Genomic DNA, 14,881 nt, shown 5'->3' on the forward strand with positions numbered 1-14,881 from the left:
CTTTTGGTTTGAACGTGGGATAAGGGACGCTCAGCACAGCCGCTTACCCCGCGTACTTCAGCGCACGTCTGCGCACACGCGTGTACCTCGTCTGTAGGCGCCTTGCATCCGTGTGTATGTCCCCCCCCTCCCCCCCCCCAGCCCCAAACCCCCTGGCCGCCCGTCCCTGCGGGTGTGCGCTGTTCCCAGAGCGCTTCCTACGTATTTGTGCGCGCACGGGAGAGCAGAAACCCCACGGTCATACGTCATCTCGGTTTCCCGTACGGACGCGTGCAGATTAGCTGTCGAAAAGGGGGGGAAAAAAAGGGCGCGTTAGAAATTTCTTGTTCATTCATAAATTATTTCGGTGTGTCAGCCTCGTTGAAATGGCGATTGGCTGCTCCTGCCTCCTGCCAACCCCTTAAGGATCCGATGTGAAATTAGTAGCAAGAAAGCATGTAATTGAGCGAGTCACGTGTGCGCAGGGGGCCAGAAACGGAGCGAGAGAGAAGGGGAAAAATCAAAAGAGGGAAAGCACATTAGACCATGCGAGCTAAATTTGCGATCGTTCAAAATCAGGATGTTAGATTAATGCAGAAGACCACTTCGATCCACAGGGAAAGTTTTCATCTCACGAGTTTGGAGCAGAGGGCCCGTGGGGCAACATGGCCGAAGGTTAATTTTCTTTTTCTATTGTTTTACTATGATTTTCGCTCGCTCGCTCTCTCTCTCTTCCTTCCCCCCCCCCAACCCCTTCCCCCTTTTAACCCAACTCTGCATTACCCTTTTTTAGCAGCTCGCGCAAGGGGGCTTTCTCCAGCTCCATTGTTATCCAGCTCAGAAACTGTTCCGTACCGCCCACACCGATTCACAACTTGAAAAGCTTTCAGGGGGCTATTGTTTGAATTGTTCCTGTTTGATTAAGCACAGTTGCAGTGGTGGGATGAGAAAACGGCCGTACACCTGTCCCAAGTTTAATCGAAAGTTTATTCCAAGGAGGGATGGATCCACGTTGGAAAATAGTGGTTTCGGCGCTGCATGTGCAATAACCAGTTGTGCAATCTACACAATTTTGCTTATTCTGTCTCCTCCACCCCTCCTCGGCCGGCTTCCCCCCTCGCCCACCCGGTCCTGCGCCTTGCGAGGAGAGACTAATTGGGCTGAGAATTTCTGTTGAGAAATGGGATCGGTCTTAAACCAGCAATATTCAAGTAAAGTATCGCGTTCCGTGCTGTTATGTGACTGAAAGATGGAGTTAAATGGAAAAATACACGTATGTACAGAAACGTGGGCTGCCCTGGGCAAAGAGAGGGAGAGCCTCCGTATGCAGTGTTTCCTCTCTGTAGCCTCCGGTGATTTTTTATGGGGTTTTTTTAAGTATTTTGGGGAGAAGGTTGTTTATTTCAAGATTTAGAAAAAAGAACTATTTTCGCTTTTTTTTTTATTTTGTTTTGTTCGCTCTTTTCCCCCCGTTTCTTCTCTAGTAACTCCTTCATACAGTGGCAAAAGCATGTTACCACAATTTAACTCTTTACTTTGCATTTTGTCCCCCCCGTCCTTGTTTTATTTCCCCCTTCTCATTTGCCCCCTCCTTCCCCCTCCCCTCCCCACCTCTCCTACCCCGCGCCTTTCCCCCTCTTCCTCAGCAGGGGCGAGTAAAGGTGGAGACGAGCCCGGGAAGTTGCCGGAGCAGGAGGAAGAGGAGGAATCCCAGGTTTTGCACGGAACCGGCCATTGCAAATGGTTCAATGTGAGAATGGGATTTGGGTTCATCTCCATGAGCAACCGAGAGGGAAGCCCCTTGGAGTCTCCAGTTGATGTCTTTGTACACCAAGTAAGACCCATTTTTGTCTTCCAGTTCAGCCTGCCACATTTGGTTGAGCTCAGTGGGACTCCAGTTTCACGTGCAGAGATGCAACCTGTTTTCCCTAGGTATTTAGGTACATCTGTAATTAAAAAATTGCCTTAGGTAGTGGTTTTGTTGGCACCGGGCAATTTGAGTAAATAAGGTTGTTAGCTTGTGTTTTGTGTCCGTGGCTGGAGATTTGTGCAAAGGGGTAATATTAGTTCTTTGTATTTTCCTCCTTGGTTAGAAGCTTCTTCTGTGCTTTTTGTTTCGAAAGCCACACAACTATTTTTTTTACTAAGCTTATAATTTGTCACCAGCCTGATCAGGAACAGATATATGCCTTTCCATGGAAACTGATTAAAATTAAGCTTGGAAAAAGGGTAAATAAATGTAGGGTTTCATTCAGATAACATTTGAATGCAATTTTAAATGCTTTTCTTGTAAACCTCGAATTACTTGTTAAAAGCTCATCTGAGATTAGTTAGTGAAATTAAGACATAATTATACTGTAATTTTGCAGTAATTCAGATCTGAGAGTGTCCCTGTGGTGATACACTGAAGTGTGCATGTGGTTTGGCTGGTTGATTTTTACATATTCCTTTATAGAGGAAAAAAAAAAAAGAAGTGTAATGATTCAGGAATCAGACCAAAAGCAGTGTTTCTGTAAGGCTGTTGGGGACAGAAGGGGTGTGTGGCCATTGGTTTTATTTTTAAGCACAACAACATTAACAGTGTTTGAATGTATGGTATGGATGCCTTCACGCAAAGGAGTTTCAGATGCAAGATACGTACAAAATGATAAAGTTAAGAGAACCTTTCCCAATGTCTGTAGTGTGGTTTGTGGAGCAGGAGCATGTGTAGACCTTCCCTAGTCCTTCTGTTTAGTCTCCATCTGCAACAAGTCTATGTTGAATTTCACCCATCCTCCCTGTGATCAGAGCAGAGTGTTATCAGCTAAAGAGACCATTTTGGGTTTGGCTAGGGCCATGTTAGGAAGGCAAAAAGGCATCTTAACTTTTTACGTGGTTGTCCATTTTCTATGACGTCTGCAATGATGGGGGAGGGGGGGATGTTCCATGATTAGTGATTCCCTTTCAGTGTTCCATTTGATGGTCCAGCCTTGTTTTGTGGTAACTGTCATCAGGCTTTTTAAAAGAATAGACGTTTCATTAGGTTAATAAAGAGGTGACTGAAATTTAGAAATAATGCTGCTGCTATTGCATACTGCCTTGTTCCTTGTGCTGGTGAAGTGGGTTTCAGATCTTGCTGCCTTACATGTACCCTGCGCCTAGTTCTAGTTGCTTGAATTTGGAATTATGTACAAGGTATAGAAACCAGTAGTAAACTTACTGAATTCCTACACTGCTTTGTACTGGCATATGAGATGCCCCCTCTTTGCTGCTGCTTTTTCTTCTCGGAACTGAATGAATGAAATACTTATCAAAGAAAGAGCATTCTTCCTCCAGCTTTTCCCCCTTTCTTACCTTCTTTGTACTTTCTTAAGTCGTGAAATTGCTCTTCACAGTTCTATAAATTTACAGATAACAAACGTTTTTCTTGATTTAATTTTGTGTTAATACAAGTCATTCTTTTTGCTTCTGAAATAATAGAAGGCAAATATTTGAAGCACAGCAACGTTAATAAAAAAACACATTTGGAAACAAAGATATCCTGAGAGCTGTGAAAATAGAGAAGTGTTGAACTGCATGTTAATGGGATACATTTAAGTAATACTAGACAAGATGTGCTGTTCCATAATGGAAAGTAGTCATAGCAAGTAAGAAAAAAATATGTATTAAATTTGGAAGTCAATATTTAGTTGTGACCCTTAAGGAAGGAACAAGAAGGAAATGTTAGACATGTTTGTTTGCAGTTTAATAATCTACAGCTTATCAATATCTTTAGGTTCCTAAAACCAGACTCTATACCACAGTGTAAAATGCAGTAAAAAACAGCGTGCTTCATTGTACATGAACTGTGAGCCTCAGTAATTTTAAGTATTACTCAGAGATATGTCTTACTGAGTTACTAGTATTCTGCAATGGATAGCTCTTACAAGAAAGTTTCTCACCTTTTTCTTTCTAATTAAATCTGGGATATACATAAACTTCATGGTGACATGAATCTTCTTTCCATCTGGCAAAAGCGGTACTTTCCTGTTTAATGGGGAGAAGCAGTATCTATTTCAGAGTACAATTTAGGTAATTTATATCACAGAATGCTTTCTCTTAGCTGACTACCTGACCAGTGGTAACAGTAGCAGCCAGAGCATAAAAATGGCTTTAAATCGGTGATGTTATTTAACAGTGCTCCCTGTGCAAGAGTCCGTTGCCCAAACAGTGATTTGACCCTATTCCTATTAGTATCATTAATTTGAAAAAATTAGGCATGTGAAAAAGCATTGTTGATGTTAGTTTATGCATCTGTTGAAACAAAATATTGCTGTTCAAAACTGCTTTGAAAACACTTCACTATCTATTTAAGGGTGTGCACATAGTGGTGTGTCCATTCATTCATTCTGCAATGATTGTAACTACTAGTATAATTTTGTAGAATTAGTCTAAACAGAGTCCTGTCAAAGCTAGTTTAAACGCTGCAACAGTATTTTTACTTCTTTATCTTACTTTTTCTCAGTGTGGTTATGCTCAGTTTATGAGGTCTTGCTAAGAGTCAAAATTCCTGTAATAGTTTAAGCTCATTATACCTAGACTTTAAAGTTTGCAGTAAATAATTTTGCTGTCTTCTTGGAGTTCCCCCTTCGTTGTGTGCAGATTACAGACATGTTTTTCTAAAGTCAGGGCTTCACTAATTGTATAAATTGATATATTTTTAAAGGACAGTGCTTTTGTTTGGATTTCTCTTTCCCTTCACCCAATGAAAGTTCTGTTCATGAAGCAGCTGCAGTATTTGAGTTTTTAATTCTTGTCTTCTAAGTCCTTTCTTCAGGACTCATCATTTTGATTGATCTTCTGAAGTACCTTCAGGTTGTTTGTTGTTACCCTTCTGGTAATGAAGTACCAAGAGCTAAATGCATTAAGGTAGAAACCATTATATATGTGCATCTGTGTGTGTACAATGTAAATAAGGTACACTTACAAACATCTACACTCTTGTCCTTTCTAGCTGTATTTTATATCTTTAAGTCAAGTGCTGGAGTCATTCAGTGTCGTAAAAATCGCAAGTCCTGAAAACTATTTTTTTGAAGACAAGCCACATCCAATGCAGCGATGTACCCAGTCCACTGTGGGTTTTTTTACAAAAAAATGAAGAGCAGAAATGTTAGTCATTTGTAACACTGTTAAATCCAAGGAATGTGCACCTTACTGAATTTGGCTCAGTATTGTCATTTGGACTTATAAAAAGTTAGCATGGAATGAATAATATAGCTTGCTTTTATTCTGCACAGTTATGTGTGTACAGTTCTTGTTAAATTTTAGAAAAAGGTCTGTCAGGACTGGAGGGGTGAACAAGTGAAACCTTTTGTGGTGCACATGAAGGAAAGTCTTCATTGCTAAGAACAGCTCAAGCTTTCATGAAATCAGAGAAAAGGGTGAAGTTTATTAAAATGTTATTTACATGTTTAAAATTGTACACACAACTTAAATATGCACAACTGTTTTGGGTGCTGGAAGTAAGGCAAAAATACTGTGCATTCTTTTTTGCACACACATGTATGCACTAAGTTAGACTAACTTGTCTGTTTTCCTTTACGTACTGTGAATCCCAGATGTTAAAGATGATAATGAAAGGTAGGGTGCCTGATGTAAACAAATTCAATTAAATACATGTTTGTGAATACGAAGGGTTGTAATTTTACATAGTGTTTCTGAGTAATGTGGTCTTTCAGAACAAGATGAATTGTTCAGTGAGATGTCTGTTATGACCTGGCTCTGTAGTCCAAAATTCTTAGCACATTAAGGGGATTGATACAGGATTTCTGAACTGGGACCTTAAATGTGGTCCTTCTTTGGGATCCTCTTTTATGAGGTGGGGAGAGGAAGGAAGGGAGGAGCAGCACGCAGGAGTGGTGTACTTTATTTTTCTCATTAAAAGGAACATGGTTGTTTTGAAATTTTTCACTTTTATCTGAACTTTCTTACTGTTACTACAAGTTGCTGTTATTACAAAATTTAATAAAAATGGAAAAGAGACTTTTTTAATTTCATTGAGTTCTTCTACACTGCAGTATAATTTTTTTATGTTATAAATTTTGCTCTTCTTGTTGCAAGTACCTATACAAAAGGAAGGAGAGTCTTCAGCTATGATTGTAAACCAAAGAATAAATGGAAAATTATCCATTTAAGGAGCATCTGAAGTATTCCTTTAATTTGGCCAACCATTCTTTTTGATGATAAAATCAGATGCTTATTCTCTAAGTTCCTGGTACTTTAGCTACAGTTGTACTACTTTTTCTAGGATAAAGTTGGACATGGCATGATACACAAAGCTGACTTTCTCATGGTGTGACACGTGATCCTGTGCTTTTGCAAGGATGTATTAATTCATCTAGCATATATTTTCCATTTCTGCATTATTAGGAGCCTGTAAAAAGCTACTTGATTGCTGAGGATAACTGGAAGTTCTTGGGCAAGCAAGTGGGATCAATATTATCTTCCTCCTTATTGCTATATATGACAGAGCAATACCCATTTGAAGTACAGAAGTCTTCATACAGAGTATGCTGTTACAAACTTGTCATCTGACTTCTGCAGGGGACCAGGCAAGCCCAGTCCTAATCAACACAAAAAGGACTAGGAGGATTTAGAGAGGGAAGCTGAGGAAGGAAGCAAATGGGGAGTAAATTTGTGTCTGCAGTGAGCAAGTATGTCACAGATCCAGCAGAGATCAGACCTATACTAAAGATGTGGGTGTCAAAGTCTGCTCATCAGCCTCAACACGTGTAGAATCTGTAATGGGTAACTGTTGGAGATCCAGAGCCAAGCTTTGGCACTCACAAGCTCTGTTGGAGCATACAGAGAAAATTGACTTTTAAATTATGGGGACTGTGAATTTGTGGTATAGAGCAATACAGCTTTGTTTGGAATTACTTTTATTTATTTATTTATTTTAGCTACTCATTAGGCCAAGTCCTACATTTCAAGTCCTACCTATGGATGCTGGACACAGCTGGCAATATACTTCACTGAGAGCTTGATGGTTTAAGATGGTTGAATGAAGTAATTTGTAATTTGTTATTTAGACTACGGAGCTGCCATCTGTAGAAGTACTTTCAAGGTTTCATCTGTTTACATCTAAACCTGACATTAGAGTGCTTTTTTATCAATACACTTACGTAGTATTTAAGTGAATGGCAAGTCCCATTAAACCTAAATGGTGCTGAATCAGATCAGATTTTGCTGAGGAAGTTTGAACACTAAATCTTGACAAGCAAAAATTAGAAGCTGCCGAGAGACAGAGGCCAGCAATAGGACTTCTTTGTCTTAAGCGAGATTTCCCTCTTTGGCAGAGCAGTAAGTACACCCTTTCCAGAGCATGCTATCCTCCTTTTCTCCAAGCCTGAGGAAGTTGTGCACAGGGGTTGGGATACTGGAAGGAAGAGGATATTTTGTCTGGGGCACAAACATAAGATATCAAAGCAGATACATGAACCAAAGCTAAAAGGAAATGAATTGTCAAATGGGGAAAAACATTATTGTTGCTTGCACTGGTATGCAACTATATTACTGAGGATAGTAAGTATATCTAGAGCCATCCAGAGTTTTGTTTCAGACCCTTTACAAAATAGACTGCCATGTAAATACTGTTTAATTCATCTTCCTTAAAAACCCATCTCAGTAAAGGTCTGTCATCTTTCCCCACTAATTATCAACAGAAGTAAAATTAGGCCCATCAGTTTCTACAGAAGTGTATAAAAGTGGATATATAATTTAAGATCGATCCTAGGAACCTAGAAACCAGGTTTGGTAAAGACTATTTCAGGTTTCTTAAAAAAATACAAATAAGAACATACGATTGCATTTTTCATTCCTGTATTTAAGGGTGCTTTTCCCCGCTTTTGTTAATCAGCTGAAAGTTATTGTGACTGTTAAAAAATACTATGTTACTAAGCCACTTAGCTGTTTCTGAGGGACAGTTACTCAGGACAGGTCTGGAATAGCTTTTGCTTGCTGGCTATCACTGATGAAAGCAGTGAATCCTTAAATTTCTTTTTCATCAGCAGAATATCAGTAAACATGTCTGCATGGAAGGTACGGAAGTGCTTCTGCTTGCTCAAGCATATTTAGTTGGAGAAACTGGTGTCCAGTCTTTTTCTCAGATTTTTCTGTCTGGTCCTGACTTAAAATGGGGGTGTGTGGGGTGTGTGTGTTAACTCCGCAAGAGATGGCTACAGGGAATTCCAGATCCTCTCTCCAGAGATGGCTCAGCTGCTTGCAGAGCAGCTGTGGAAACTGCCACAAGCTTTATAGTCCACTGTATTAAGGAAAACTGGCACTGATTTTGATTTTTTTCCTAACATGCAAAGTTGTAGCATGCAGCATGTCAGCAGCTGCTTGCCAGCAGCTGAGTTGGCTTTGCAGTAGCAGTGTGGTGAACAGGTGGAGGTTGGAACTCCTACATCCACCCTTCTTGGTGGGAGCTATATGGCTGTGATTTTACTTTTACTTTTGGCAGCAGTGCTGCTGCTTAAGTAAGCTTTAACAGCTTTTATAGCACTCTCCCTGTTGGGTTAGCAGAAGTGCTTGTGAAGCTACATACGAAACTCAGCTTGGGGAGATTTTGGCTTTTGCATCTGATTTTTTACCATTTTTCATACTGGAGAAGCCCCATAATCCCCACAGATCAAGGGTGGGCAGTATTGGCACCATGGAAGGGCAGCCAAAGACACGAACAATCAGCTGCCAGGACAAGGAGAAGGTAGAGGAGGAAAGAGACTTTGCAGAAATGTGAATGAAACTGCAGTCTCCTCTGGTGCAAAATAGCAGAATACTGGTGTTACCTTCAGCTGAGGATAGAGAGATGACCACATTGCTAGTGACTTTTCAAGCAAAAAGGTACTTGTGGGTATTTTGGGAGGAGTACAACCATCTGAATTTTCCTTGGAATGTTACAGGAATCTTTCAGTTCAATGCTACACGTTTATCTTTCTTGTTTTATTGATTACAATTAAGCTGTAGCATTGAAACATATTGAATTGCAGTTTTAATACAGCACTACTTATAGAACAAAACAAAATGATGACTTTTCATTTCATCATAATTATGTGTTTCTTCTTCAGAACAAAAGTAAGTATATATTTACTTCCAGAATGACTTGGATCTATCTTTTTTAGCAGATAGGTGAAAGCTTAGTGAAAGTAGTTGATAATCTGAAAGGTACAGCTCCTTCATTATTCCAGACATACAACTTTGAAAATTAGATACATCAATACATTTGAAAAGTTGTTTATCTGACAGTGTGTAGAATATCTTTGTTCTATTACCAGTGCAGGAGGCAAGAAAACTCACACATCTACTTTCTATTCAAAAGTTCTAACCTAGTGTAGAATTACATTTTCTTTTGGAAGGAGGGAGGATGAAATATTTGGGTTGGTTTTGTTAGCATCATAGGTTGTATTTTCACTGTCAAATTGTTTAACAAGTAAAATCGGAGTGAATAGCTATATAATCAATATTTGTAGTGTATGAATTTATCTACAGAATTGAAGGAACATTCCATGACTGTTACAGATTTTTACAATGCTCTGTCAGAAAACACTAATGCCATTATTAGATTTGTTGAACATTGTGTACTTCAAGCAGACTGGAATAAGCATGAGCTTGTATTTTTTCATAGTACAGGTGTCTTAACAGTGTACTTGTGCTATTTTTAAAATGTTTTATTTCACAATTGGATTTTGCAAGCTAGTAATAGTATTTGTAACAATACAATTTTAGTGGAAATATGGGGTTTTAAAAAGCCTCTACTGACCATGTGTGGTAATTTCTGAATATTCTTAGATTCGTTATATTTGAAATAAAATATATATAAAAGTTTTAATATAGAATGTACCTAATAGACCCAAGATGACTTCTGTAGACTTTGGATTAGACTCCTAACTACTCCCTGTAATTAACTGATATATATTGCTATCTTACCCTGTTTAATTACCTGGCCTAAAACATAGGAAGTTTAGGTTAGATATAAGGAAGAAGTTCTATACTGTAAGGGTGGTGAGGCACCGGAATGGGTTGCCCAGGGGAGCTGTGAATGCTCCATCCCTTGTGGTGTTCAAGGCCAGGCTGGAGAGAACCTTGGGTGGCATGGTTTAATGTGAGGTGTCCCTGCCCATGGTAGGGAGGCTGGAACTAGATGATCTTAAGGTCCTTTCCAACCCTAACTATTCTGTGATTCTATGTAGATTGCACATCTTGAGAATTAGCCATTGTTGACACTAAAGTGGAATAAGATTAAAAACTATTCAGAAACCTGTTTGCTACCCTCTCCGCCAGATACTAAAACAATAGTACATCAAGTGAATGGAAATTTGAGAATTGTTTCAACAGAAGCTCCTCTGTAATGTAATGAAATCATGACATCTCTTTTGTTTTCTTATGGATATTATAGACCTGATGGGACAAATTCTGCTCAGTCTTGTCATGTGAAGTGGTTCCACTGACCTGTGAAACTTGTTCAACAAACTCAAATTAAGAGTGGATTTTAAGTCTCTTATAGGAATGCTTCTCCTGGAAGAATGTAGTTTACATCCTTCTGGTTTTGTAAGTGTATAAGTGTCCTTTTTGCCCTCCAAAACTTGAAGGTCTGATTTGTTCCCTGTACAGTGCCTAAACCTTAGAGTAGTAAATTTGGATTTGGGCTAGTGCTGCTTAATTAAAATTTAACTTAAATTTATACAACTTAACACAATGTGTATGCATGAATTTGGCACTTATGTTACTTGTATATACTTTTCACCAGATGCTACTTTTTTGGTACTGTGAATGTATAATATTCACCTGACCACTAATCTGCCAGACTGCTTTAATTCAGAACTCTCTTGGGCTGATGATGTTGTGGGGTTTTTCATCTCTGTGTTGAAAAATTGCTCAATCCCAAATCTTTTCCTCACAGGAAGAGAGAATAGTGGAAGTAGTATGTAAAATGCTCCTTATGGGAGCAAGACCCATCACCATAGTGCAGGCAGGTTCTGTTGACGGGGAAGGAAGTTCACCCTTGCGGTGAAAGCCCCTTGGGATCTTGAACAGCTATTCAATAACCCAGAGACAGTTGGGGCCACCTGTGCAGGTCCTTTGATTTCTGGTGGGGGCAATGAAATGTGGTAGGTATTGGAAAAACTTCTGAAAAACTTTGTAACTGCATTATTGTGTATCTGTGTTCACAAGGTGAAGGTTGAGAATCCTCCTGGCAGAGTCCCTCAAGATCTTGTTCCCAGCCCCCAGCCTAAGGGATGTAGAGATTCTACCCAGATACAAGAGAGAGCACTGATTCATGGTGAGAGGGAAGTAGCTAAATGCTCTGTCCAGGCAGGAGGGAGTGGACAGTTTACAAATTTTGAGGAATAATATGGTCATCAAATATTTGTAAATGCAGTTAGTCAGAAAGTTTTCATTTTGCCATAGTGCCTAATAGTCCTCCACTACAGTGATTAAATTCCCATTTGGTTGTCCCAAACCTGCTGTTTATTTGCTTCATTGTTTAGTTTCGGGGATTTTAGTGTGTGTGTTAATTAAAGAAAGCATGTTACATTTGTAATAGCTGTTTTATATGAATCAAAATCGCATCTGTTTAATCTTTTCAGGTAGCATGTTTTGCAAAAAGTTGTTAATGGATGGGAAATGCAGGGTAGAAGCTACACTGTAAGGAATATATGGTTTCTTGTAGAATGATCTGGGGCTTTAGCATGCAAACTGATTTTAACTAACAGGACATTCAGCAAGGCATCCTGTGCATTGTGCGCAATTCTGGTTTAGAAACTATGGCAACGTAGAAACAAAGATAAAAGTAAAATAATTTAAGTGTTTTTAATTGGCTTCAGGAATTAGTGATAATTGTTAAAGCTAGACATTACTTGTAAGGCAATTGATCTGGATGTGAAATGGATGCATGAATAAACAATAGCAGAAACTACGAGTTTCTTTACAGGAAACTCTGCATGTCACCATTGACTTTAAAGGACTAGTGACAGAGAGAGGACTGTGGGATTGAACTGTAGATGATGAAAGAGCAAAAGATTGTCAAGGTGTGTAGTCAAGATAAAAATCGTATTCAAGATTATCAGGCAGAAGTGTACATCTGAAGATAAAATCTTTGCTTAGTCTGTGTTAATTCATGTCTTTGCAAACACTTAATGCAGCAGTAAATACCACATTTTTCACGAAGGAGTGCTTAATTCTCCTGGTCTGTAGTCTGTTATCTACACTAAGAAAGGCTGGCAGATTCTCCTCTTAACAATATCTTCTCTTCCTCAAGAATTAAAACAAACAAACAATAAAGTTTTAAACATTCAAAAATCTGATCAGATGCTTAAAATTTATTTCAAATGTTTAAAATTATTTGAATTCAAAACATTGGTTGAGAAGGTTCCTTTAAATTTGATCTATAGCTACATTGTCTTCAGTAGAAATTAGCAATGACTTTTGTAAAAAATAAAAATACATTTTTCATTTTATAGGAAGTCTTTGCATTTAATGACTATGTAATATAGCAAATACAGCAAATACATTTAAAAATAAATCTGCAGGTGCTCTGAGCAACACAATCTTTTTATGTTTAATAATGTAACTGGTGGATTCAGTTTCTCCAAAGAATTTTTACATTAATCCTCATTAATTTATTTTCATTAAGCAATTATATATTTTTCTAAATGGCAGATTATTTCATTTGTATAATATAGTAGTTTCTTTTTACTGACAATTATTGATAGTTTATTGGAAAGTGATAGCTCTTTCCATGCTTATGAGGGTGTTGTGAATCTGTTTGACACAGATAATACTTCTTCCTTAGATGATAATTTCTTTAACTGGTGATAACTGTAAATGGATCAAGATTAGACTGTTAAAATGGCTACAGTTGAAGCACTGTTCTTTTGCCAAAGATTAAGTATTTTAGCGTTCAGTATTTGATAATAAATGTTTAACGTTTTTTGTGATCTCCTACATATTAATACACTTCTCATATGGGAATCTGTTTTTTAATTATATATAAACCAATACAATGGTTTTATAGTTACAATGTGGGGGGGTTATGCATATGTAATTTAGTATTTATTCTTAATTTATGGTATGCCCATTACAAGGGAGCTAAACCAGCACTGACCACAACAGGTGTCATGAAATGCAGCTATAGGATATTATATTCTCTTGAAAAGTATTGAAGCAATTGGCATTGGATTTTGTTGTTATATTTCTGTTATATTAGGGTGATGAAGATAATCTGTTTGGTAAAGTCTTAAAAACTGATTAACTTAGTTTCTGTTTTCTCCTCTATTTAACATGCATTTTGAAAGTAGCATGGTGTATTTTAACTTCAGGGACTAAATGTTACTAACAGATGAAATGCTGAGCCAGGTGAAACCACTGAAATAGTTACCAAGGAGTTTCAACAGGTATGCACAATTTCTCTCAAGAATCTTTTTCTGATAGTTTCATTTGAGAGCTTAGATATTTAAACCAGAAAAGTTTGATTAAATAAATGTTGGAGGAGTGTTGTGGGTATACACTATCATTTGGTGTACTTGTTTTTACTATGATTGTGAATGCTTTGCAGTCTTTAAGGTGCCCTCTAAGCTAATTATATAATAGAATTATTTTTATGAACTTATATGAAAGTTCATCTAAATTTCTTGCAGCACATTCAGCTGCACCACGTATGTCATGAGAAAGGTGACTCATCTATTTATGTTGCAGAAAACACTCTACTGGCTTCCTTTGTTCATTTTCACCAGGGTCTTCGTTAGTTTAAGTGTAGCTTTGCCATTTTGTGGGCAGGTTTGAAATTCCTAGCATTTTGGGTCTAAAAGATAACTAACTTGACAGAAAATTACTTAGTGATGATATGTAAGAGAATAAAAAAGTGTATCCATCTGTGGCTTTCTTCACTTAAATTAACATGTAGCAAGTTTAGTGGGGGGGGTGTTGTTTAATTCAACAGTTTAACAAAGCCAATCTGAATCTGTGTGTCTTGATAGCACATTGTTCTTCTGGGCACACTAGCATCTCATTGTCAATTTTTTAAAGATGATTGACAAAATTATTTCCTAAATCTTCATGGGATTAAATTATCAATCAAAAAGCTAAAGCTTTATGAAAGACAGTAATCCTCATTTCCTTTAAAAATTGGTCTGTTGAAAAATACTGATTACATTGCAACAATTTTGACACCTTTATGAGACAAAGTATTTTCATGTCTAAAGCAGATATTAAGATTTGTAAATGTGCAGTTTCCATGAATTTGACTAATCTTAGAAAGAGCTCGTGGTAACAATGTTGCTATTAAAATGTTACTGTTTAAAAAAACCTACATCCAAGCATTGAGAAACCAAATTAACAAAATCTAGATATTATATATATAAAAAATAAATATTCATTATGAATTAATACAAGATCTCGTAAATATTTGGCTACAAGACTTCTTTTCATCTTTTAAGCTGTCCATGCCTATTTCAGGAAATACATTTAACAATGTAGGTCAGTTTGGATTCCGCTGCATAAAGGAATGGCAGAGAGGGATGCTAATCGTAAGTGGTTTCGATATTTGCCGGTCAGTCCCCTTCTGGGTCAGTGTATTACAAATCTATGTAATTATTATCTATAAGGGGCCAAAAGTAAAGATTTTGGGGTCTTAATTTTTCTGCTTGCCAACAAGATTAGCCAGTTGGCTTTGCTACAGTTGGTGTGGATGGACCTCTCATCTTGCAAAGAATAAGCTGTAATTTTTTTTTTCTTGTATAGATGTTGTATTTTTATTGCATGTTCAGTTGGTAATATTCAAGTAGGGCAGGTTCCTTCTAATACAAAAGTTGTCTTGAGCTGCTTTGATAATGAAGTTACTCTTGGATAATGCTCTTAGTACCTCTTAAGACATGAACGAATGGAA

At 37.8% G+C, this 14,881-nt stretch overlaps 1 protein-coding gene across 2 annotated transcripts in view; it reads left to right on the top strand.

The window, feature by feature from the left end:
• Positions 1-14,881, top strand: part of LIN28B (lin-28 homolog B) — an 86,391-nt gene that overhangs the window by 5,020 nt on the left and 66,490 nt on the right. The window contains exons 1-2 of one of the 2 annotated variants that reach the window (XM_005154658.2): positions 486-654; positions 1,626-1,813. In XM_005154658.2, coding sequence (XP_005154715.1) covers positions 645-654; positions 1,626-1,813 — 198 coding nt within the window. In that variant the 5' untranslated portion in view covers positions 486-644. Of the gene's footprint in view, positions 1-485; positions 655-1,625; positions 1,814-14,881 lie in introns of those variants that run through there. The other variant, XM_013130491.2, reaches the window with a different exon arrangement.

The sequence above is a fragment of the Melopsittacus undulatus genome, chromosome 3, assembly GCF_012275295.1.
Source record: "Melopsittacus undulatus isolate bMelUnd1 chromosome 3, bMelUnd1.mat.Z, whole genome shotgun sequence".
Lineage (NCBI taxonomy): Eukaryota > Metazoa > Chordata > Aves > Psittaciformes > Psittaculidae > Melopsittacus > Melopsittacus undulatus.